Source organism: Aspergillus terreus, genomic scaffold (genome assembly GCF_000149615.1).
Source record: "Aspergillus terreus NIH2624 scaffold_3 genomic scaffold, whole genome shotgun sequence".
NCBI classification, from domain to species: domain Eukaryota; kingdom Fungi; phylum Ascomycota; class Eurotiomycetes; order Eurotiales; family Aspergillaceae; genus Aspergillus; species Aspergillus terreus.
This window is the reverse complement of record NT_165926.1, coordinates 1,504,200-1,525,023: the sequence shown is the minus strand read 5'-3', so window position 1 is coordinate 1,525,023 and position 20,824 is coordinate 1,504,200. Positions and strand designations below refer to the sequence as shown.

General features: G+C 56.0%; 6 protein-coding genes across 6 annotated transcripts; 1 reads left to right on the top strand and 5 right to left on the bottom strand.

The window, feature by feature from the left end:
- Nucleotides 1-138: 138 nt before the first annotated feature.
- Nucleotides 139-918, top strand: ATEG_02435 (uncharacterized protein; the record flags this gene model as incomplete). The annotated part of the gene is made up of 1 exon (XM_001211613.1): nt 139-918. One exon carries the CDS (start codon nt 139-141, stop codon nt 916-918), a length of 780 nt encoding a protein of 259 aa, XP_001211613.1.
- Nucleotides 919-2,370: 1,452 nt separating this feature from the next.
- On the bottom strand, nt 2,371-7,932 carry encA (non-reducing polyketide synthase encA; the record flags this gene model as incomplete). The annotated part of the gene is made up of 4 exons (XM_001211612.1): nt 2,371-3,627; nt 3,687-7,112; nt 7,160-7,460; nt 7,508-7,932. The coding sequence occupies 4 exons, from the start codon at nt 7,930-7,932 to the stop codon at nt 2,371-2,373; spliced, it is 5,409 nt and encodes a 1,802-aa protein (XP_001211612.1).
- A 1,069-nt stretch (nt 7,933-9,001) lies between these two features.
- On the bottom strand, nt 9,002-10,160 carry ATEG_02433 (putative pyruvate formate lyase activating enzyme; the record flags this gene model as incomplete). Its single annotated transcript, XM_001211611.1, has 2 exons — nt 9,002-9,697; nt 9,804-10,160. 2 exons carry the CDS (start codon nt 10,158-10,160, stop codon nt 9,002-9,004), a joined length of 1,053 nt encoding a protein of 350 aa, XP_001211611.1.
- A 579-nt stretch (nt 10,161-10,739) lies between these two features.
- xlnR (putative C6 transcription factor) lies at nt 10,740-13,525 on the bottom strand (the record flags this gene model as incomplete). Its single annotated transcript, XM_001211610.1, has 2 exons — nt 10,740-13,090; nt 13,153-13,525. The coding sequence occupies 2 exons, from the start codon at nt 13,523-13,525 to the stop codon at nt 10,740-10,742; spliced, it is 2,724 nt and encodes a 907-aa protein (XP_001211610.1).
- A 1,340-nt stretch (nt 13,526-14,865) lies between these two features.
- Nucleotides 14,866-19,076, bottom strand: ATEG_02431 (DNA-directed RNA polymerase; the record flags this gene model as incomplete). Its single annotated transcript, XM_001211609.1, has 2 exons — nt 14,866-18,198; nt 18,261-19,076. The coding sequence occupies 2 exons, from the start codon at nt 19,074-19,076 to the stop codon at nt 14,866-14,868; spliced, it is 4,149 nt and encodes a 1,382-aa protein (XP_001211609.1).
- A 574-nt stretch (nt 19,077-19,650) lies between these two features.
- Nucleotides 19,651-20,718, bottom strand: ATEG_02430 (uncharacterized protein; the record flags this gene model as incomplete). Its single annotated transcript, XM_001211608.1, has 3 exons — nt 19,651-19,875; nt 19,933-20,204; nt 20,256-20,718. 3 exons carry the CDS (start codon nt 20,716-20,718, stop codon nt 19,651-19,653), a joined length of 960 nt encoding a protein of 319 aa, XP_001211608.1.
- Nucleotides 20,719-20,824: the final 106 nt, after the last annotated feature.

Sequence of the window (20,824 nt, the reverse complement as noted above, 5' to 3'; positions counted from 1 at the left end):
TCTCTCTTGCACACGACACAAACACGTCCTAAGGAGCTTCCCAGCCTTTGTAGTAACTGACATAGTATATAAACATGCATGCATCACCAATAGACCATCTACTTCTTCAACCTCAAGACTGTGGAGGACACAAACACCATGGCATCAACTTCACCCAACTCCAGAATCACCGCGGGGTCAATCCCACAGCATACCAAACACTCCATCGACACCCTCACCAGCTACTTAAACGCCCAAGAAACCACCATGCTCCTCCTTCGCGCATCCATCGCCCTCTCGCAAGCCGAAGACTCCAAAGCCGAACAGCTGGTCCGCCGCGCTTTACACACGGCCACTAACGCGCCCACCCCGCGAGACCCTAAGCACGTCGCTCGATGCCATTACTGGCTCGGCCACATTGCCTGGTTCCGAAACGATCTCGCACAGGCACGGGAATGCTTTCGCACGGCGTTAGCGGAAGATGGGCTTCGTGGACTGCCGGAGGGACACGACATCGACGAGTACCTCTATATTCTCCGGCGGGGAGTCAAGTATGGGGATCGGGATGGTCGGCGATGCCCGCCTAGGACAAAGGTATCTGGAGAGTACAACAACCCCAGGAAACGGAAGCAGGGGGAGATGAGACGCCGACCCGAGGCCCCGCGTCGATCTTCCAAAGCGAAACCAGTGCCGAATAAGGCGGACGTCAACCAGCAGACGTCCAGTCTCCAGCACATGCAGTTTCGGTTCCGCATGTATCCTACCGAGTTGGCGCCACGCTCGCGTCCGACGAAGATCTTCCCAGAACAGGCGTACGAGTTCCTGGTCCCGGCGGAGGAGTGGGAGGTGATCCGCCAGAGAATCAAGGGAAAGCTGGTCACGATGGAGTTTCTGAAGCGTGAGCGAGTGCGCATGTGGAAGAGGTTGCAAAAGTTGTGATTTCCCTGCTAGCATCCAATTCAAAACCATCCTGTGTTCAGTCATTAGCATAAATCCCATAACAAGCATTCATATGCACATCTAATATAACTACTCCATCCTTCGGAATAAATCAGAAAGAAACACCCCAGACGTAGCTCGCAACTCCCATCGCCCCAACGCTCATGATCAACGCCATCAGCACATTCACCGCATTATTATCCAGCAGGTCCCGCCCACTTTCCACCCGCCGACTCTCCAGACTTTCGTCTTTCGCATCGCCAGCCCCGGGGACATCCTTCTCCCCTCTGCGCTGGCGCACCTCCTCCGCATGCAAGCCCGCAACACCGAGACCGGTCGTGCCGCCCGGCCGCGCAGCCGGATGAATCAGGACCTTCGCCCCGCCACTGCCTTCAATCACCTTGCCCGTCCGCTTGTCCACAACGCTCGCCTGTAACAACCCACCCAGCACGCTATCCAGCACGCTCCCCAACGTGCCCCACAGGGTAAACGCAACCATCCACTTCGCCCGATCCGCGACGGCCCCGCCCTCCGCACAAAACGGGACGAGAACAGCAGATGTCACCGCCACAATGAACGCGCCAAGCATCCCGGCCAGCAGACCCGTGGCGGTGACGCCGCCGTTCGTGCCGGGCGGGACGACCCGCAGCGTCGGGGAGGTGATTAGCCGCGGTTTCGACTTGGAGAGGATTCCCAGTTCGGAGGAGAAGGTGTCGGCGGCGACGGCGGCGTAGTTGCTGCATATCCATTCCGGTTAGCATCTCGACCGTAAACGCACAATTGAATCTGGACATACGCTACGATGCCCACGACCAACAGATCCGCGGCGCGTCGGCCGTTTGAGAAACACGCGGCGAGGTTCAGCGTCGGGTTCATGGCGACAACATACGCGTGGGCGAGGATGAGGACGGTCGCGACGATGGAGTTGGCCAGGACTTGGATGTGGGTGCGTTGGCCTTCGCCGCCCTCGGAGCCTGTTGCGGACAGCGTGAGGCGCGCTTTGATGTCGTGTTTTACCTGGAGGGTCAGCGAGTGGGTCGGTTCAAGGAATGCCGCATGAAGCGTACCTTGGTCACTTTGGTTCCGCCGAGGTAGAATACCACCAGCAAGGCTAGCGGAGCTGACCACGGGTGGATGGCATGCGCGATAGCTGTCAGCGCCGCGACGATGATGCCCAACGGGGTGAGCGACTTGCGCGACCAGGCGCGGTGGACGAGCGCTGCGAGGACAGGAATGGCAATGTAAGGCTTCATTTTGGTGGTAGGAGCAAGGTATGAAGCATGGCGTGAGATACCACTCCGGTGTGTTGACGACGACGAGGGAGAGAGCTGATGTGGGGAGCTCAGCATCATTAGTCAACTATGCATAATTACATGCACTAGGATTGATACCGAACTTATGCAGCTATCGCTACCATGTGCAGTCACATTATGTCGCTCTCAATCTAACTAACTAGCAATAGTTGACAATCCATTCCTTAAGATCCCCAATGGTCGGACAGTCCATAAACATCGAACTGCGCACGTTGATCTTCAACTCCGCAACAAACCGCTCTGCCAAAACAAGCGAAAGCAGAGAATCCACGCCAATACTTGCAAACTCCGTCTCGTTTGTCAGCTCCGACTCCTCAACGCCGGTCTCTGCCGCGATGAGCGCAATCGCCTGTCTTACCACTGCCGTCTCTCGCGAGGAATCAGGCGTCAGCACAGATGGACGGGATTCCTGCCCTCCTGACGAGTCGGTATTGGGCGAAGGCGACTGCTCCGGTGAACTGGCTGGCGCACTGGACGAGCTTCCCGGGCTCTGCTTTCGGGATCTCTCTCGGCCAGATGGATAGTGCGTGCGGGTGCTGGTGGCCTCATGTGCTAATAGAAGGGCAGGCTGCGCGTCCGGAGGGCTGAAGAACTTGTTCAGAAGCACACGTCGAAACGTGCGGAAGGCCATGCCCTCAGCCAGACCCACGACTCGGTCATTCTGAAGGATGTATACATCGCCGGCATAGAAGCCCGATTCTCCAGGCACGGGAAACATCTTCACATATGACACGTACCGACCGCCAGGGGCCAATGGCTCTGCAAAACGTAGAGACCCGAGCCTGGCAGTGACGTAAAAATCCCTCCGTGGGTTGAGTGCGTTGCCTCCGTTGAGAATGAACCCAGCCAGATGAATCAGACTGTCGATGTAGTGCGGCGGCACCGTCCACTGGCCGGACGTGTCAGTTGAGAGACAGATATTGGCCACGGCCTCCATGCCGTTCAGGACCACTGTCCGCATGCCCCGGAACTTATCCGCATAGTCGACTAAGTTGTTGAAGAGTTCATACGCCATGTCGGAGGACAGCCGGCTCGCTTGGCCTTCGTCGGCCATCCGATTCAAGGCCTCAATCCGGCTGGTGACCAAATGCGCAGAGGGTGCCCATTCCTGCAGCCAGATTTCTGGATCGCCATACTCGACCTCTGCAGTTACGAAGGGGCTTTCCGCTGGTTCATTGTTTTCGTCAACTTCGTACCATGAGAGCTGCACGGAGTCCTGCTTGAGATCAGCAACCCCACGCACTTGAATGCATTGCGGCTGGGAGCGATCCTTGCGTGCTATAAGCCCGTGGTCGAAATGCATGTTTCTCACATCGATCCCGGGGATGGTCGTACGAGGCCGCAAGCGAGAAAACAGATACGTCGCTATGGTAAATGCAATATCCGAATGGATTGTCTAGCAACGTCAGTCTTGTTTACCGTGCATGAGAAGCTGGGCGAGGGGAGTAGCCTTACCATAGTTGCTACCGGATGTCCATTCATGAGATGCCCCTTCATCTCTTCCAGGAATTCGGGCTGCAGGATGTCAGACTGGATGACGACTTCACCTTCATTTTCCTTGATCGATTCCTTCACCAGACTATGCACCAGGGATGTGCGTAGTGCGGACGGGGTGGGGGAGGGAACAACTGCAGGCGGCACGTCTCCTTTATACAATCTCCAGTTCCCGGTATACGGAATCCAGTGATTCTTAGCATTCCATTGATACGAAGGGAGCTCCAGCAAGCGGAGCTGTGATTCGAACGGGGCATGCCATTCCTGCCAGTTGATAGGCACGCCGAGACTGTACATCTGGGCCATGCCACGGGCAAGGGTGAGCCAGTTATCCTCGCCCTTTTTCAAACTGGGGACCGTCACCGTCCCGGGGGCCATGACACTGCGCACGAAGTGGCTGTAGGATGCGCGGGGGCCGATCTCCACCCAGATGGTCATTTCATCCACCAGGCCCAGGTCCTGCGCTGCCTTCAATGCGTCGACAAACTGGACGGGTCTCCGTGTCACGCCGCGAATGTAGGACGGCCCCAGAGACTTGCCATCAAACACACAAGCTGCCTCCACTGGCGAGATCACCGGGATACTCGGGTCATGGAAGGTAACGCCTTCGGCGATCTCCTCAAGTTGATCGAGAATCGGGTCCATTTGAGCTGAGTGGAAGGCGTACGGGATATCGAGCTGGGTGCATCTGTACCCATGTGCTTCCAGGGTAGAGCGTAGCTCAGCGACAATCCCCGTTGCACCGCTGATCGTCACATCGTCCGTCCCGTTCACGCAGGCCAGCTCATATGGCTTTCCGTCAAGGGCCTTCGTTACCTGGTCGACGCTTGCGCGGACGGCGAGCATGGAATGTGTATTGGCAGTACACTGCTCCTGCAGCAGCTGAGCACGTTGACCAACCAGGTAAATTGCGTCTGTGGCGGACAACACTCCAGCCGCATAGAGGGCGACAAATTCCCCCAGGCTGGCGCCTACGACCACGCAGGGTCGGACACCCAGCGTGTCCCATAGCCGACAAAGCGCAATGCCAACACAGACAATAGCCAGGTTGGTGATGACAGGCTGGGATTCGACCTCGTGCGCATTGAGGTTGCCAGTGATCGTGCTCAGGAATGATGGGAACCCGAGGGACTCGCATATCTCCACGAGCCGATAAATCTCTGTCCGAAACGTCGGATGGCTTTCGTAAAGCTGAGAGCCAATACCAGTGTAAAAACCGCCTTGTCCTGAAAAGACGAAGACCATAGAGGGATCCAAGTTCACCAGCGGACGATGCATGTCTACCGTGGGAAGAGCCTCGCGCAAACGTTTTGTCACCTCTTCCTGACTACTGCCGTGGACTACTATCCGGTGATTGTAATGGGTGCGGCGCGCCATGGTGGTGTAAGAGAGGTGCGCCAGGTCGACAGATGCGGGCTTTGACTCCAGATATGCAAGTAGTCTCTCCAAATTTCCCCGTAAAGACACTTTGCTCTTCGCCGTAACGGCGACAACATGAGCAGTCCGAGGGTCTGTGTCGGGCTCTGCTTGTACCGGGGGCTCTTGGAGTAGAAGGCTAGTGTTTCCTCCTGATGCGCCAAAATTATTGACCAGAGCGTAGCGTGTTCTGGCATCATTTCGTGGCCAAGGCACCTGCTCCAGTGCGATATGGATGTTGAGGCGATCAAGGTCCGGGAACTTTGGATTGAGCATCGTCTTGATTCCGACATGCTTGGGGATAGCCTGCTTCTGGAACGCGAGAAGCGTCTTGATTAGGGCCGTAACACCTGCGGCTGCTTCTCCGTGGCCGACGTTCCCCTTGACAGACCCAATGTGCAGGGGATGTGGTCTCATGGTTCTCCCAGGGCTAAATACGGAGGTGACGGATTCCATTTCCACTGCGTCGCCGGCCTGGGTGCCGGTGCCATGCATTTCAACGTAGTCCACTTCCAGAGGACTTACCCCGGACTGTGTGAGAATGTGACGGAACAGGTCTGCCTGGGTTTGGGCGTGTGGATGGGTGATGGAGATGGCATTAGCGGAATGATTTGTAGCAGACGCAAGGATAACACCTAGGATATTATCGTTGTCCCTCTGTGCATCGTCCAGCCGCTTCATCACGACAGACCCAACCCCGTCTCCGCGGCAGTAGCCATCGGCGTTGCAGTCAAAGGTCTTACAGCCTCCGGTCTTGGACAAGAAATGCCCCCGGCTCAGACCAGTAAAGCCGTCGCTGTCACACAGGACATTGAGCCCTCCAGCCACCACAGTATCGGCGTCACCATGTAGCAATGAGGTACAGGCCATTTGAATGCTCGCCAAGCCCGACGAGCAGGCGGTATCACAGTTAAAGCTGGGCCCGCTGAATTTGAAGAAGTAGTTGATCCGCCCCGTTGCGAACGCCCGACAGCCGCCGGTAATGTAGTACGTATCCACGTTTTGGCCGCTACTGGCCTCGCGATAGTCGTCGCTTGCTTGGCCGTAGAATGTGCCCACGCGCTTGCAGTGTGTTGCTGGCGTTCGGTTCAGAACAAACCCTGACTGTTCTAGCGCTTCGTACGCGGTGACCAGTGCCAGTCGATGCATCGGGTCAGTATTCGCCGCCTCTCGGGGCGACATGTCGAAGAACCCAGCATCGAAGAGGCCCGGCTGGTCGATGAAGCAGCCGAACGGGGTCAGACTGGTATTCTTCCTCTTGCCAGTTGGGTCGCAATGCAAGTCGACGTCGAAGCGATCTGCAGGGACCTTTTTGTGCACGTCACGACCGTCTTCTAGAAGCTCCCAGAACCGTTCGATGTCATCCGCACCACCGGGGAAGCGGCAGGACATGCCTACAATTGCAATAGGAGAGTCTTCTCTGCGAAGGGTGGAGGGGCTAACGCTATCACTGGATACCCAGTGACCCATGATGTGTGTTTGGAAGTCACATTTGGGCTGATGCATGGCTCCTGCGTTTACCATCTGGGTGACCTCGCGACAGGGGTTGAGGGCAAAGAGATGGGGCCCCGTGGTAGATGCGTTCTGGATAATATCTAGAGCACTCTCCAGTGCTTTGTTCCAGCAGACGACCCCTGTCAGAATCTCGCTGACGGCCGACTGGAACAGCTGCCGTGGGGTGTTGCCTGGAAAAGGCGATCCATCTCCAGGTGACAGAAAAGGAGGAGTATCGCCCATGGCCTTATCCGCCACTAAAGAGTCCATTGAGCTTGTCACTCGGATGCAGTAGTTCTCATTATAAAGATGCGGTGCATGGGCAAGGCCCCCATATACGGGCAGCTGGTTATATCCTGCACACCGCAGGACGTCCGACTCTCTCAAAACCCTACGAAGCTTTGACGGAGGGCCGCTGATTGTGATGCTCCCCTCGCCTATGACACTGATGTAGATATGGCTGGGCCTTGGGTTATGCTATCTCTTGTTAGCCTCGTGGCACAATGAACTGGGTGTATACTCACAGTGGATTTGTTAAAGGCATCCAGCTCCTTTTGGACCGTCTCCTCATGCATGCCTATCAACATCACGGCAGTACTCTCGCTTGGCCGTCCAGGCTCGCGGGGCTCAATACTCTGTGTCACTTCATCTGTCACCATTCCGAAACGCAAGGCAACTCGAATCATCTCCCGGCCAAGCTTTGGGAGATCTGAGAGCGTTGGCGAGGCGGCAACGGCCGCCGCTGCCAACAAGCCAGGACCAACTCCAGTAAAGCATGATGTCGATTTTGAAAGCGCAAACTCGTTCGGGAATTTCTCAAAGTATCTATCTCCTGATTAGCTTGCACGAGACCAGGACTACGGGACACTCACCCAATGACAAGTGACAGCTGTAACAAACATAGGAACACGGTTTCGAAGATAGCGAGGAAAGCACCTTGTTGCCAATCTAGCAGCTCAGCTAAGTCTAGGATGTTCTCGAACGGGGGCAATTGGCTTCGCAAACTGTCCGGCGCCTGGCGGAGCTCCTCCCGAACAATGGCAGTCGCTTCGGTAATGAAAGCATGCAACAGCGGATGGTCTTTGGTTTTGCTGTGAGAACGAAGTCGACGAAACACTTCTTTCGGATTACCCGATGGCTTCTCGTTGGTAAAGTAGAAGAGCTTGAATGCCGGTTTGTCATTCATGCTTGCGGTGTTGATCTTGCCATGTATGGAGTGCCTGTTTGGTGCCCGCACGACAGTTTTATATGTGTTCTTGATGTACGTATCGCACGAGGATGTGTCTGTGACCGCCATTCTTTATGCGGGCATGCATACCCCTTGGGAATATACGCATGCAGGTTGGATCGAAAGTCCCTGTTCCTTCGTAAGCGAAGGCCTAGCTGCCCATGTTGTCTTGCGAGCATGGGGGTAAAGATCAATATGTCTTACACGTGCATTATGATGTGCATGTCTGATCTGCAGGGATGAGTTAGTGACCTGCATATTGGCTGAAGGCTAACACTACTGCAGCGTTAGCCGGGGGTTGGAAATGGCCTTATCAATGACCATGCTGTAGCTGCACGTTCATCTGCAGGGCTGCAAGGGTTGAACCCTTGCTACCTGCACATGGGACACTTACGTTATCACCGACGACGTTCCCAATGTGATATATCACAAACAATGACACACTCGAACATGGGAGTCAAGGCATCCATGCGCCATTTCATAAGGATATCCATAACAAAGAGTTCCAGTCATCGTCTGTTCAGGGCGGAAGGTACTTCCCCGAAGACCGCCTCGACCAACTGCATCTGCATAGCTGTAAGTCTGGCTTCTCCAACCACTATCTTGGCTTGCTGATTATACCGGTGGACCGCAGCACTGACTCCAGCCGACACCTGCACTATGTTGCGGATTGACTCTGAAACCAAGATGGAATGATAGTCCCAATCGGAGCCTGAATCCGTTTGTAATGAGGATTCGTAGTCTGCTGGAATATCATGTACATCAAGAGTTGCCATCTCCGAAGGGAAGCGCATGGTGATGGCTGCGTGAAGACATGCGACGTAGGGCCGTCAGCCGCAAAGACGTCCGCCGTAGCCAGCCATCGGCTGAGACCTGAGACCAGGCTTGCATTGTAACAGATGCATTGGTGTGCTGCGCTAGATGGATCTGCAAGGGGTGAGAGAAGTTCACTAGTTTCTCGTGGTTGGAAGCATCGCGGTTGAGTACTGGGTGAAGGTGACTTGGCGCATTGCAATGGGAAAGACAGGAATCATTGTGGGTGTTGCCCTGTCGCAGACTATCATCAAGTCAGGTGAAATGCACCCCATACGGGCCCTTCTATCCAACAACACAACATAATATCTATACATGGGTATCGCTACAAATGAAACATGCCTTCGTTGGGCTCACAAAACCTCCACAAGCCAGCCTGCACGGCGGCCTCCTTGACCGACCCCAACTCCCGATCATTCACAGCGCGATTGATATCCGCATAGCGCACCGTCTCACCGTCTCCCTCCTTCGCACCGCGCTTCTTCTTCCCAACATGCGCATCAGGATGATACTGCTCCATGATATGCACATACAGATCGCGCGAGACATTCTCCGCCAGCCAGCGCATAATCTCGCGCCCCTCGTCCTCCTTCCCGGGCATAACCAGATGTCGCAACAACACGCCCTTCTTTGCGATCCCATCCGATGTAAAGCACAAATCGCCGACCTGCGCATGCATGGCCGCGACGCTCTCGCGCGCCGTCTCGGCGTAGTCGTCCGCCTTGAGCAACCGGCGCGACGCGGCGGGCGTCCACACCTTGAAATCAGCCAGGTAGATGTCGACCAGCCCGTCGAGGAGCTCCAGCGAGTCGAGCGAATCGTACGACGACGTGTTGTACACGATCGGGATCTTGAGCCCCATGTCGCGCGCCGCCAGGATCGACAGCGCCACCTGCGGCACGACGTGCTCCGGCGTCACCAGGTTGATGTTGTGCACGTTGCCGACTGTCTGCAGCTTCAGGTACCAGTCTGCTAGCTCCTCCGGCGTGAGGTCGAAGCCGTTGCGCTGGTGCGAGATGTCCTGCGTTCGTCAGCACCCTGTCTTTTTTCTCGGAGAGGGGAACGGATGGGGAAGCTACATGATTTTGGCAAAACACACAGCGCAAATTGCACCCGGAGAAAAATACCGAGCCGCTCCCGTGGAAACCCTGGATGCAGGGCTCCTCGCCGCGATGCGGCGCGATAACATTCACTTTTGCGGTTTCGGCGCCGATCAGACACACGCCTGTTTCCTCGAAGCGGTTAACTCCGCAGCGGCGGGGGCAGAGGTTGCAGTTCGACAAATGGGCATAGGCGCGGGAGCGTTTCTTCGCCGCGTCGACGGAGGAGAGCAGCTGGTAGCGCGGGATGTAGTCGTCTAGTAGGAAGGCGGGTGGGATGCCGAGGAAGCGTTTTGTGGTGGGGGATGGGGATTGAAAATGCGGCGGCGGATGAAGTCGCGGTCGAGCCGCTGAGAGGAGTCGTGGTAGTTTGAGGGGTGTCATTTTGCGTATGTAGTGGGCTAGAATGGTATACAAAAGTGGGAACTGTAGGAGGAGGTTTACCGAGGGATTAAAGGCTTATCGCGATAACGCTTATCTCAGCATGGCGTCATCGTCCTCCCCAATATTAATCCCGTGTCTACGATTGGCAGCAGCAAGTATATACTCCATAGGTAGGTCTAAGGTACTCGTAAGTGAGGTAAATAAATTATCGACAACTCGTATACAGGGTATGCGCGTAGTGTACAGGTATCATAGGTATATACGAACGGAATCACTCAACGTCCCAGCGAACTGACGGCGGACGGACGCGAAGGAAATATCAACAGCAATTAATGAACCAAAAGAAATCGAACCGTTCCATTCCATTCCATTCCACCACAAACTCCTGACCCCATCGTAGATCACATCACATCGTTCGAATCCGCTCATAATGCAAGACCGCTGCCATCACCGGTCCAGCGGTAGAGTGCCAGCACTTCGCGTCGTCGTTGCTGCTGTTCGCCAAAGTCCTCGGGCATGCGCCCGCGAACCTGCGCGAGAGCTGAACGCATGACCTTGCGGAATGTTCTCTGCATGATATCAGTATAAGCGAGGTGCATAGCCTTGCGAATGGGAACGTACCTGGTACTCGGTGTTGAGGGTGACCACGCACGCCTCGTGGGCACGGACAATCGTCTCACAGGCGCGAACCACGCTCGGGCTGGCGTCGCCCTGGAGCTTGTCGGCAGCTAGGAGCAGCAAGAAACTACCCTGGAGCAGGTAGATTCCGAAGAAGAATGGCATGAAGCTGAGGTCGGGATCGTATTCGAGGATATCAGCAGCCGCGTCCGCCGCGCCCACCGCATGGCCCATCGCGGTGATGAAAGATTCCGACGAGATCCACAAATCCTGGTCCTCGAGGAGGTTGATCGGGTCCCATTTGCCCGCCAACAGGATATGAAGAACGTGCATGATATGGGTTCCGTAGGCCACCACCATTTTGGTGTGCACGATAGACTCATTGATGCGAGACCCGACGGTGCTGCTGGACCGACCCGACGGGCTCACATGATCCAGATGTCCGCCATCCACTATAGTCTCATTGTCCGCCGCCCCCAAGGCCAGACTACTCGTGTAACGGGATTCAAATTCCTTCAGGCTCTGGCCGTACGTCTCCAGCTGTCGGGTGAGCTCCAGGACTTGGTGCTCCCACTCGCTGCTGTTTCGAAAGGCGATACCGAATCGGGGATGCTCTTTGGCCTGCTGCAGATCTACGATGCCGCCCAGGATCGTCATCAGGGGCAGGAAGTACCCAAACATGCTGTGGCCGGAGCATTCAATTGGGGGGCCGACCTGGCGATAGCCAACCGCCCCAAAATCACCTGCCTGCCATAGATCGTCATTCATCGGCTGCAACAGTCCTTCACACTCTTTGTCTAGTAAGCGCAGAGGCTGGTTGTAGCAGAGTGCCAGATGCCGGTCCGTCGCGTAGAGCAACCACCAGAGACGCCGCCGCTCCTCCCGTTCCTCCTCGGTGACATTGAGGGGAGTCCCAGAGCCATGACCTACCGAGGTCACGAGCGACGGCAGATTCCGTTTCGACATGTCCACGTCTGAGTCTGCGTCCCGGTCGCCATCCTGACGCGCAGTGTTGGTATTGGGTGGGAGTTCGCGGCCCAGCTTGAGCTCACGGGCTAGGGACCACGCGGCGGTCCACCAGCGGATACTGGCGGCCTTGTATTCACTGGCGGAGACGACCGTGGCCAAATGCACGTAGGTCGCAACGTCATCAACTGCCCCCGTCGCGGTACTCTGGGCCCCTAGCTGGTCCATGGAGACGCCAAAGCCACCCAGCGCAACGCCGTTGATGACCATATTCGCCGCGTAGTTCGGAGAGGTCTCTCCAGGCGCTGGTCCATGGATCAACGGCCGAAGCAGCCCAATGGTCAACTCGAGTAATTTCTGACAGACTCGGCCGCGAGCCGACGGGGGAGAGGTCAAGAACGCGGCATCGCTGGTCTGCGCCGCGACCCAGAGCATACTCGCCAAGAGCCCCGGACTACACACTCGCGGTTTGGTCGGGTGGAGGAAGGATTGTTTGCGGAAGATATAGGCGACGACGTACGGCGACAACGGCGACAGATGCGACGGAGAAAAGCTGGTAAAGTAGACATCCAGTAAATCGCACGCCAGCGACTGGGGAATAATGGAGGCAATGTGCGGTAAGACGGGCTGCAAGACGGGGTAACGGAGCGTGCTGGGGTACGGGTTCATGCTGAATGAGGGGAAATTCGCGGGGGACGGCGAAGGCAGCGGAAGCCAGCCCGGGGACTGGGCGGGGGGCGACAATCCCAAGAACGAGGGCGGCTGGTTCTCCGCCGAGCTCCCTAGTCGGAAGTGGTTCATCGAGGCGGGGTTCGACTCTTGCGGGTTCATCAGCGAATACGCAGTTTCGTTGTACGAATTCAGGCCTTGCGACGGCAAAACGGCCGAGGGAGAACGGGGATTCGTGCCCGAAGGGTGCAGCATCTGCAGCGTCCGAAGATCGGGAACCGACATTTGGGGCCGATTGGACTCGTTGAGCGCACTGAAGTGATTCAAATGTAGCGCATCCAGAGCGGCCCCCAAGGGTGGTTGCGAATGAGGCTGCTGAGAATTCTGCATCCCCACCATGCCGGGGACATCTGCATGTGACTGCAGCTGGGACTGGGCAGAATTCGTCAGGGTGCGTGCGGCGTCGAACGCTGGGTCGTACCGGCCGTTGATCTCGTGCGACGAGCGCCCATCCGACGGGGAATGTCCTTTGGTCAGCATCGGGCCGCCGTCGTTGGCTGTACTGGACGATGTCGAGCCTGCTGCAGCCGCCGCCGCAGCGGCTGCAGCTAGATCTTTCTTGGATGCTTTCCCACGCTTCTTGCGCTCGCGCGCATATTCACAGGTGAGGCCGAATTCTGGCACACCGGGTGAGCAAGATGAGTCACAGACGTGCTCCGAGCGGAGACAAGAGACATACCGATACAATGAGCGCACGGGTGTTGCCCGTCGCATTTGGTTCGCAGTTGATTACACTGATCGCAGGCCCGACTGATCCGTCGACGGACGGGGGCCGAGGTTGAATTTTTGCGGATGGCGGAACGCGCCTCCGCCAAGGGATCGCGCTGGGAGGATTTAAAGTCGGAAGGCGGGCCATTATTGGAATGATGATTTCCCGACGGATTGGAGACGGATTGATCGGTAGATTTGGAGAATGAGGAAGATCGTAGAGACGTGGAGGAGGTGGCGGTGGCGGCGTCATTCCCAGCTTCGCGCGACAGCTGCAGTTGTTCGAGAGAGTATTGAGAGCCCTCGGCGAGGGTATCCAGACCGATGGTCTGGGACGGGGCCATGCCGAGCGACTGCGTAGAAGGGAATGGGGAGAAGGAGGGAGCGAAGGGCTGTAGAGAGGTCGTCGACATCCTCACGGGGGAGGGAAATGGGAGTAGTCTAAGGCGACATAGAGGGTGACTCTGAACTCAGCAGAGGTAGTGGGGAAAGGGAAGGGCCGTACGGCCCCAGTGGGTTAGGGGCGGGGGATCGGGGGATCGGAGTAGGGCGAGGGGGGAGGGTTAGGTAGGTAGAGAGGGTCAAGAGGAGAGGAGAAGAGAAGCGGAGAGAAGGGAAAAGAGGAAGAGAGGAGAAGCGAAGAGAGAGAGGAAGAGAGGAACAGGAAGAGGAAGAAGAAGAAGAAGAAGTCTGGGTCGGTGGGGAGCGAATGGAAGTGGCCAGATTCGGTGCCGGTGCAAAAATCGCCCCAGAAAGATGGGGGAAAGACTGGGACAGAAAACGAGGAGACACTGCCTAGGTGGGCTTAGCGAGAGGACTAGACATGTATCCTGGGTGTCGGAGTAGTCATCGTGTGGCAAGTGGGTATTAGGTGTATTGTATGTATGATTAAGATCTGATTAAGAGAATATTACTGTAAGTATTGGATATTATAAAAAAGAGAATATAAGGAGGAATGACAATGAATGAGGAATGAAATGGGAGAGAGGATCCTTTCGGATCCCAGCAGCGGTCAAGTACCGACAGTCCCTGAAGACGACTAGAACGATCGCGAAAAGGGAATATAATATACGGAGGACATAATAAATAAATCAATAATAATAATAATAATAATACAGAATAATAACGCTAATATACGGAGAACGGAGAAAACGCACCAACTAAACTAGTGCGCTCGGATAGTTAAGACAGGGTGTCGCACGCTCGTGGCCTCATGATTCCGGCAGCAGCAGGCCTCGGATTCTGCCTAAATTACCCCAGAGTCCCAGACTTTCCCCACGTTCAGGGAAAATACCGTACGGAGTACACGTGGTAAGGGACCTCGAGGTTAGGAGTATATCAAGATCATCCTCTGTCGGATCGATAGGTATCATCTGGAGCATATTAGTCGTTATATACATATCGTACATTAATATACATCTCCCACTTCTCAGAAAATGGGAAAGAAATGAAAAAAAGTACATAAAACAAGCGGGGGAGACAGGGATCCAATGCACCCCATCGCCCAAACTCCAACTCATCAAACCATCCCAGTCCAGAAACAGTCGATCCCCCTGTCTAATCTTACGGCCTGTCCATGGCTGGAAGTCGGCAAATCCCATCCCAACGCCACCCTAATGCGACCGTCCCTTCATCCATCCGTCCGTCCCCAGGCAAACAGGGTCTCCCCAATCCGGGATCGCGCTCACGAAAAGAAATATTTACTGTCACGAATGCGTGTCAGATCCCAGGCCCCTTTGCGGGGTACTTCCCGGAACCGAAGCGGCAACCACAGCCAGGTGTGGATGGCCGTGGTCTTGCGCTTCTTCTGCTGCTGCTGCTTCGGCTCCACCGCCACTTCTCCCTCCTCGTGTTCCGCCTCACTAGCGTACTCGACCGGGTTTGCCTTCGAGCCGAGCTCATCGTTGAAATCCGTCAGCAGACTCTCCAGGGCTGGATCCGATGTATCCGTCTCCATGCCTCCCGTCGGTTTCCGCTCCGCGGTCGCCAAGTCCTCGGGGACATGACCCACGGCCGTCTCGCCCAGCGAGCTAGAGATCGCCAGGTCTCGGTCACTGCCGCCCATTTCCTCAAAAATGCTGGCCGCCGTCACCATCGCCCGTCCCTGCGCCTGCAGCTCCGGGTCGTCTGACTTGAGAAGCTTCTGCCGCTTGTACTCGTCCAGCAATTCTTGCACCTTGGCCGACTTCTGGTTCGCCCGCCGGCGGTGAGTCCGGATGGCCTTGCCGAGTTTGCTCGTCACGTCCACCTTGGCCAGGAACAGGTTCTGCCCGTACCGAACATCGAACTCCGCCGCCAGGCGCTTCACCACATCGTCCGAATGCATCCGGACGAACGCCTCTCGCAGGATGTGGCTCATCTTGTCCACGTCGCAGGCGTGCGTCCAGAAGGAATCGTGCACCGCAGAGAAGCTCAGTCCCGCGCGGTGGCATGCCGTCGCCGACATGATCATGTGCGTCGCGTCGAGTGAGTGGATGAAATTCGGCGGGAACGCCTGGAGCTGCTTGCGCTTCGACACGGGGTCCTCCGAACTCATATCCACAATGCTTAGATCCTGGAGGGTCGTGTGGATCCGCCGAGCCTTGCGCGTCCGGTAGGGCTGCACGACCGGCATCCCCAACGGAGTCGTCCAAATCACCGTAGAACGGAACTTCTCTGAGGGATCCTTGAGTTTCCCCTTCGACCCAGTCGTCGATTTCGTCGGCGTCAGGACCTCTTTGGCTACCTCCTCGATTTGCTCTGGAGACAGGGATTGCGTGATGCGACTGGCACAATCCCCAAGCCAGTACTGAATCTCGTGGGCGCCGTTGAACATCGTGCCCAGAGCCTCGAAGATCTTGCGGGCGATGTACAACGCACCAGTCTGCTTCTGTTCGGCAGACAAGTCCGGATAATGGTCGACCAGTTGCTTGCGCACTTGCTTCATAGCTCCCATAAATGTCACACCATAGACGTTGGTCATGACCGTCTGCTTGACAATCTTTCGTGTGATTCGTCCATCAAGGAACTTGGCCACGGGGTCACCCCGTGCCGCTTCGCGCGCGACCGCGGCCTTGACGAATTCGGCGACACCAGTATACACATCGGACGGGCGGTCGGACGGCTCCAGATTGACTTGCTGCGCACCGATACTATCGCCACCAAGTGCTGCATAGTGCTGCAAACCGTTACAGGAGCCGTCTTGATGGATCGGCAAGCGGGAGGGGTATTCTGCGGGGTTCTGATACTGCAGGGCGTTGCGCAGCTCGCAGCAGGCAGCCAGGCACTGCCATGGATCCTCGGCATTGAGCCACCATCGTCGGCCATGCAGACCCTTGTTAGCGGAGTCGAGGATGTCGTCCAGGTGGTCGTCGGCGAATTTCTCGCGCTCCGAAAGACTAGCCTTGTCGAAACCCGCCAAGTTGGCAATCTGAATCTTCAACCATTTCAGACCGGTGGTGCCAAGCGGCTTGGCTTCACTAAATAGGAGAAGACCCCGCGCGTTGTCTGCACCCATCTGGTTCAGGTAGGGTGGAAGGGGATATGCACGCCCACGGAAGTCCATGTTGTGAGGAAGGTAAAACGTCTCGTTTCGATAGGCTCGTGCGACTTCCATCTGGAAATTCTGGAAGCATCGGTTGGAGTGCATACCTGCACGGCGGTTCTCAATATCACGCATCGCATTGTCCCACTTCTTCTCCGCTTCGTAGCCCTCTTCAGGCGCCGGTCGCGGGGGATGAGGCAAGTCAGGCTCCAGAGGGGAGAGGTTGGCAATCGGTTCGCCCAAGTTCCACGCCTCGAGCATCACATCGAAGACGTCCCGGTTGATTGTCCACCCCGTGCTCCCCAGAATATCCAGGCCTTCCCGGATCTGCTTCAGTCCGTCATTCTGTAGGGCAGCCTTCATATAGGATGGCTGTAACGTCTCGCCCGGAGTAGAGCGCACGATGTTGTTCTGGTAGAGGAAGTAGCCTCCGTCTTTCATTCCGCCCCAAGGCTTGGGTTTGCAGATCATGGGCAAATGGCGGCCGAGTAAATCTGCGGTGGGCTCCTTGGTGATGATTTTGACGATTTCCGGGTGAAGATGAATATATCCACCTTTTCTTCCCCACGAGATCTGGTAAGAATGCTGGAAGGCGGGCTGCATCGTGACTTCTTGCTTTTTGGATTGCGAGTGCTGCATGGCCACAGGAGCCTTTCCAACCTCAAACAGCAGACTCATCAGGACGGCCCCGATTTTAGCCTTGACACGGGGCGGCCAGACGACCGTGGGATCCTCCTGCTCCAGGCTGCGAACGATGTTCTGCCACCGCGCTCGACCGTCCTTTTGCTTGCGGCCCGCCAGCATCTCCTTAACAGCCTTCACCCGGCGAGCATCTGCCCCAGATTGTTTCTGCAGCGTCTTCTCGGCGATCAACTCGTCCTGTAGTTCCTTTCCGATCGTCGTGACGATCGCTGAAACCTTAATGCTTTTTTCCATACCACCGCGGCTAAATGTAGAGATCACCGCCAGGATTGTGAGAGCTGCGAGCCGCTCCGGATCGAGACTGCGCAAGAACACGCCGTATTCGCAGCGTTCCTTCTGTTCGAATGTGCGCACAGGGTTGGACTCGGCTTCCTCGATCAGCTTGAGTTCCTCCTGAATCCGAGAAACGAGATCACTGTGCCACTGGTTCATAATGGAGCCCAAACGCTTCCCGCCAGCGGTCGCATCGATGCCCGATTTCTGTCTGTCGTTGAATTCCTGACGCCAGCGCTCCAGGGACGACCGGATGGAGTTCGCCTCGAGTTGCTGTTGTCTGAGTTGGTTGTAGAGGTCCATGTTTTCCTCTTTCGTATAGGCAGGGTTGGACGGAACAGCGATGTCGGAGCCTTTCGTGAAAAGCTCGAGGGATTCCTGTAGCGAAGAAAGGCCCAGACCCTTCTGATCAACGGGCCGGATTGCAGCAACTACGTCGTTCTCAGGAGTCGGGTTCAATTCGTTGGTATCGGCATGGATGCTCCCAATCGCGACTCGTCGGAGGTCCGAAGAGCAGATCTAGCAGAATGAGTATCAGCAACCCCAAAGTTTCACAAGCGGAGTAGAAGATGGAATCTTACCTCGGAAAGTTCACCCAGCTCCAATTCCGACAATACTGGGACTGCCAAAACCTCCTCCTCGACAGAAGCCTTCTTCGCAAATTCCCAGTATCTCCGAACTGACCGGTCCCGCTTGCCACCGTGGAACATGCGGAGCGCCATGCGGATCATGATAGCAAATGTCGTCGCATCCGCCTGGACTCCACCAGCCGGCATATCGACCTCGAACCACCGCTGCAGCGGCAGGACCATGTTGTGTTGGCGGGTAACAATCATATGAGAGACCATCGCCTCGAGATACCGATTATGCAGGGCCAGATATTCCGGCGAGCCGACGGGGTAGTATTCCCCGAGACGAGTGACCAGGCTGGCGGCGCGGTCAAACCGGCCGACCTTCAGGGAGACGTCGAGGTTTGCCATCATCTCATCTTCGTCGCCACCGATGCCCTTGACCTTCCGCAGCACGCGCGGTTTCGTCTGCAACGCATCATCCACGATAATCAATGACGACGGGTCAAAGTCCTGTGCCAGCGGCGGGAAGAGCGATGACAATTGCTCGTATGATCTGCCGACAGGGTAGGAAGAGTTTTCGAAGGGCGAATAGGGGGATTGTTCGATGGCGGATTGATCTGCGGCGGTGGCGAGGTTGCGGTTGGATTGGAAGGAAGGACGGCGCCGACGCTCGTGAGTGACTGTCGTTGGAGAATTTGCTAGAGATGTCGGTCGACTGGCGTGAGAGTGAAGGCGTAGCGTGGCCAATGATGGACACAACGCCCGACGGCCGGATAAGAGTCGCAGATGGACGACATTTTTCGGACGAGCGACACGAGACAACATGGCTGAAGATATCGCTGAAATAACAGAAATTAAATCAAACAAATACAAGAAAAGAAGAGAAAAGAAGGGAAGAAGTTATGATCGATAAGAGCACAACAGGAACGAGACCATCGGCGACAGAATGGCGCAAATGGTATCGGGATGGCGAAGAAAAAAACACAGTCTCAGACGGAAAGCCAGCAGATCCGAACTGACAAGCCGTCCAATAATCCTCCGCTCAAATTAACAAGAAGAGAAAGAGAGAAATCTCAAAGAGGCGAGAAATCGATTGAAGCTGAGAAGGAGAGAAAAAGACGGAGGCGATCGGCCCCGATGGAAAATACTGCTTCCCAATCGGGGAAAGCGGCACGTGAAATCACATGACCCCTGATTTCCCAATGCTCTATAAAAATGCGGCATCTAGTTCGTTTAGAAGACGAGAGTAGTTGAAAACGGAAAATTATATGGATCGGAAGGTGTTTTGTCAAAAGATGTGCTTTTACGCCTCTGTTGCTATGATGGTACAGATCATTAATTGTCATGATACGCATAACTTCTATAACAACTCGTATGAAGTTCAGATGCAAGTTTTCTTTCATGATGAACCCTCCGCATTTTCCCTAGAAGATTCCTTCCCTCCTTGCTTTTTCCGATTTTGCTTCATCGCCCATCCCGTCATCTCCGGATGGGCAGGGTCAATCCGCGGCGCGCTCATCTTGTCCAGATAATCCTCACTATTGATCGCCGACTGCAGCTGCGGGAGTTCCTCCAGCTCCTGGTGCATCATGTAGCTTTCATAAACTTGCCAGGACTCTTCCGTCTGTACAAAAATTACGGTCAGTGGAGCAAGAGCAGAAAAGACAAGGGAAGAACGCACCTCCGCATCCACCCATTCATACTTTCCCCACTTCTCCTCCTGCATCTTCTTCAGCAGATCCAGATTGCCCGCAACCATGGCTGCCTCATTGTCCTCCGCGGCCTTGATCTTGACATCAATCGCGCGCGCCTCCGGTTCGCCTCGATCATCCTCCATGCCCTCCTTGCGCGCCTTGCCGCCGCGGGCCTTGGGCAGCTCGTCCACGGCGTCCAGATGGTGCAGTTGCGGATGCAACTGTACGACCGCCGACACGGGCGAAAGATGCAGGTTTTCTATCCCCGTTAGCCACGGCCACACAAACCACGAGATAGAGAATCACTCACTCCCCCGAAAAGCAGCCAGCATATAGACGGGATCGCCCTCCTCGGGACTCTTAATCCGACCACCAAGAGTCTGCACGCGCAACAGCGACGCGGCCTCCCCGGTGCCTCCCATCTCAACATCAGCTTCGGCCTTCACTTTCGCCCCACTACCGCTGCCGCCCGCCGTAAACCCGCCGGCCATGCCATAGGAACCGCCCTCCCGCGCGCTGCGGGATTTCCGCATGGCATCACCGTAGCGGAGACCCTTTTCGACATCGTAGTTGACGCGAGTGTTGATGGGGACGTCGACCTCTACCAGGCCGGTCCGGGGTTTGAGGCGGAAGGACGTGGGCCTCTGGCCGTGGCGGTCATCGTAGGGGTAATTGGGATCGCGGTCGAGGTATTGGAGCACGTAGCGGGAGATTTCCGAGTCTGTGAGGTAAACGTCGTAGGAGGCGATGACGGGGTCGTCGGTCGAGGTCATGGTTAGGGGTGGCAGCTGGTTGGCATTCTTGAGGTTCAGAAGATCATCGGCGGTGATTTTTTTATCGAGAGTTGATAAGATCCCGCCGCCTTCCTATTCTGGATGA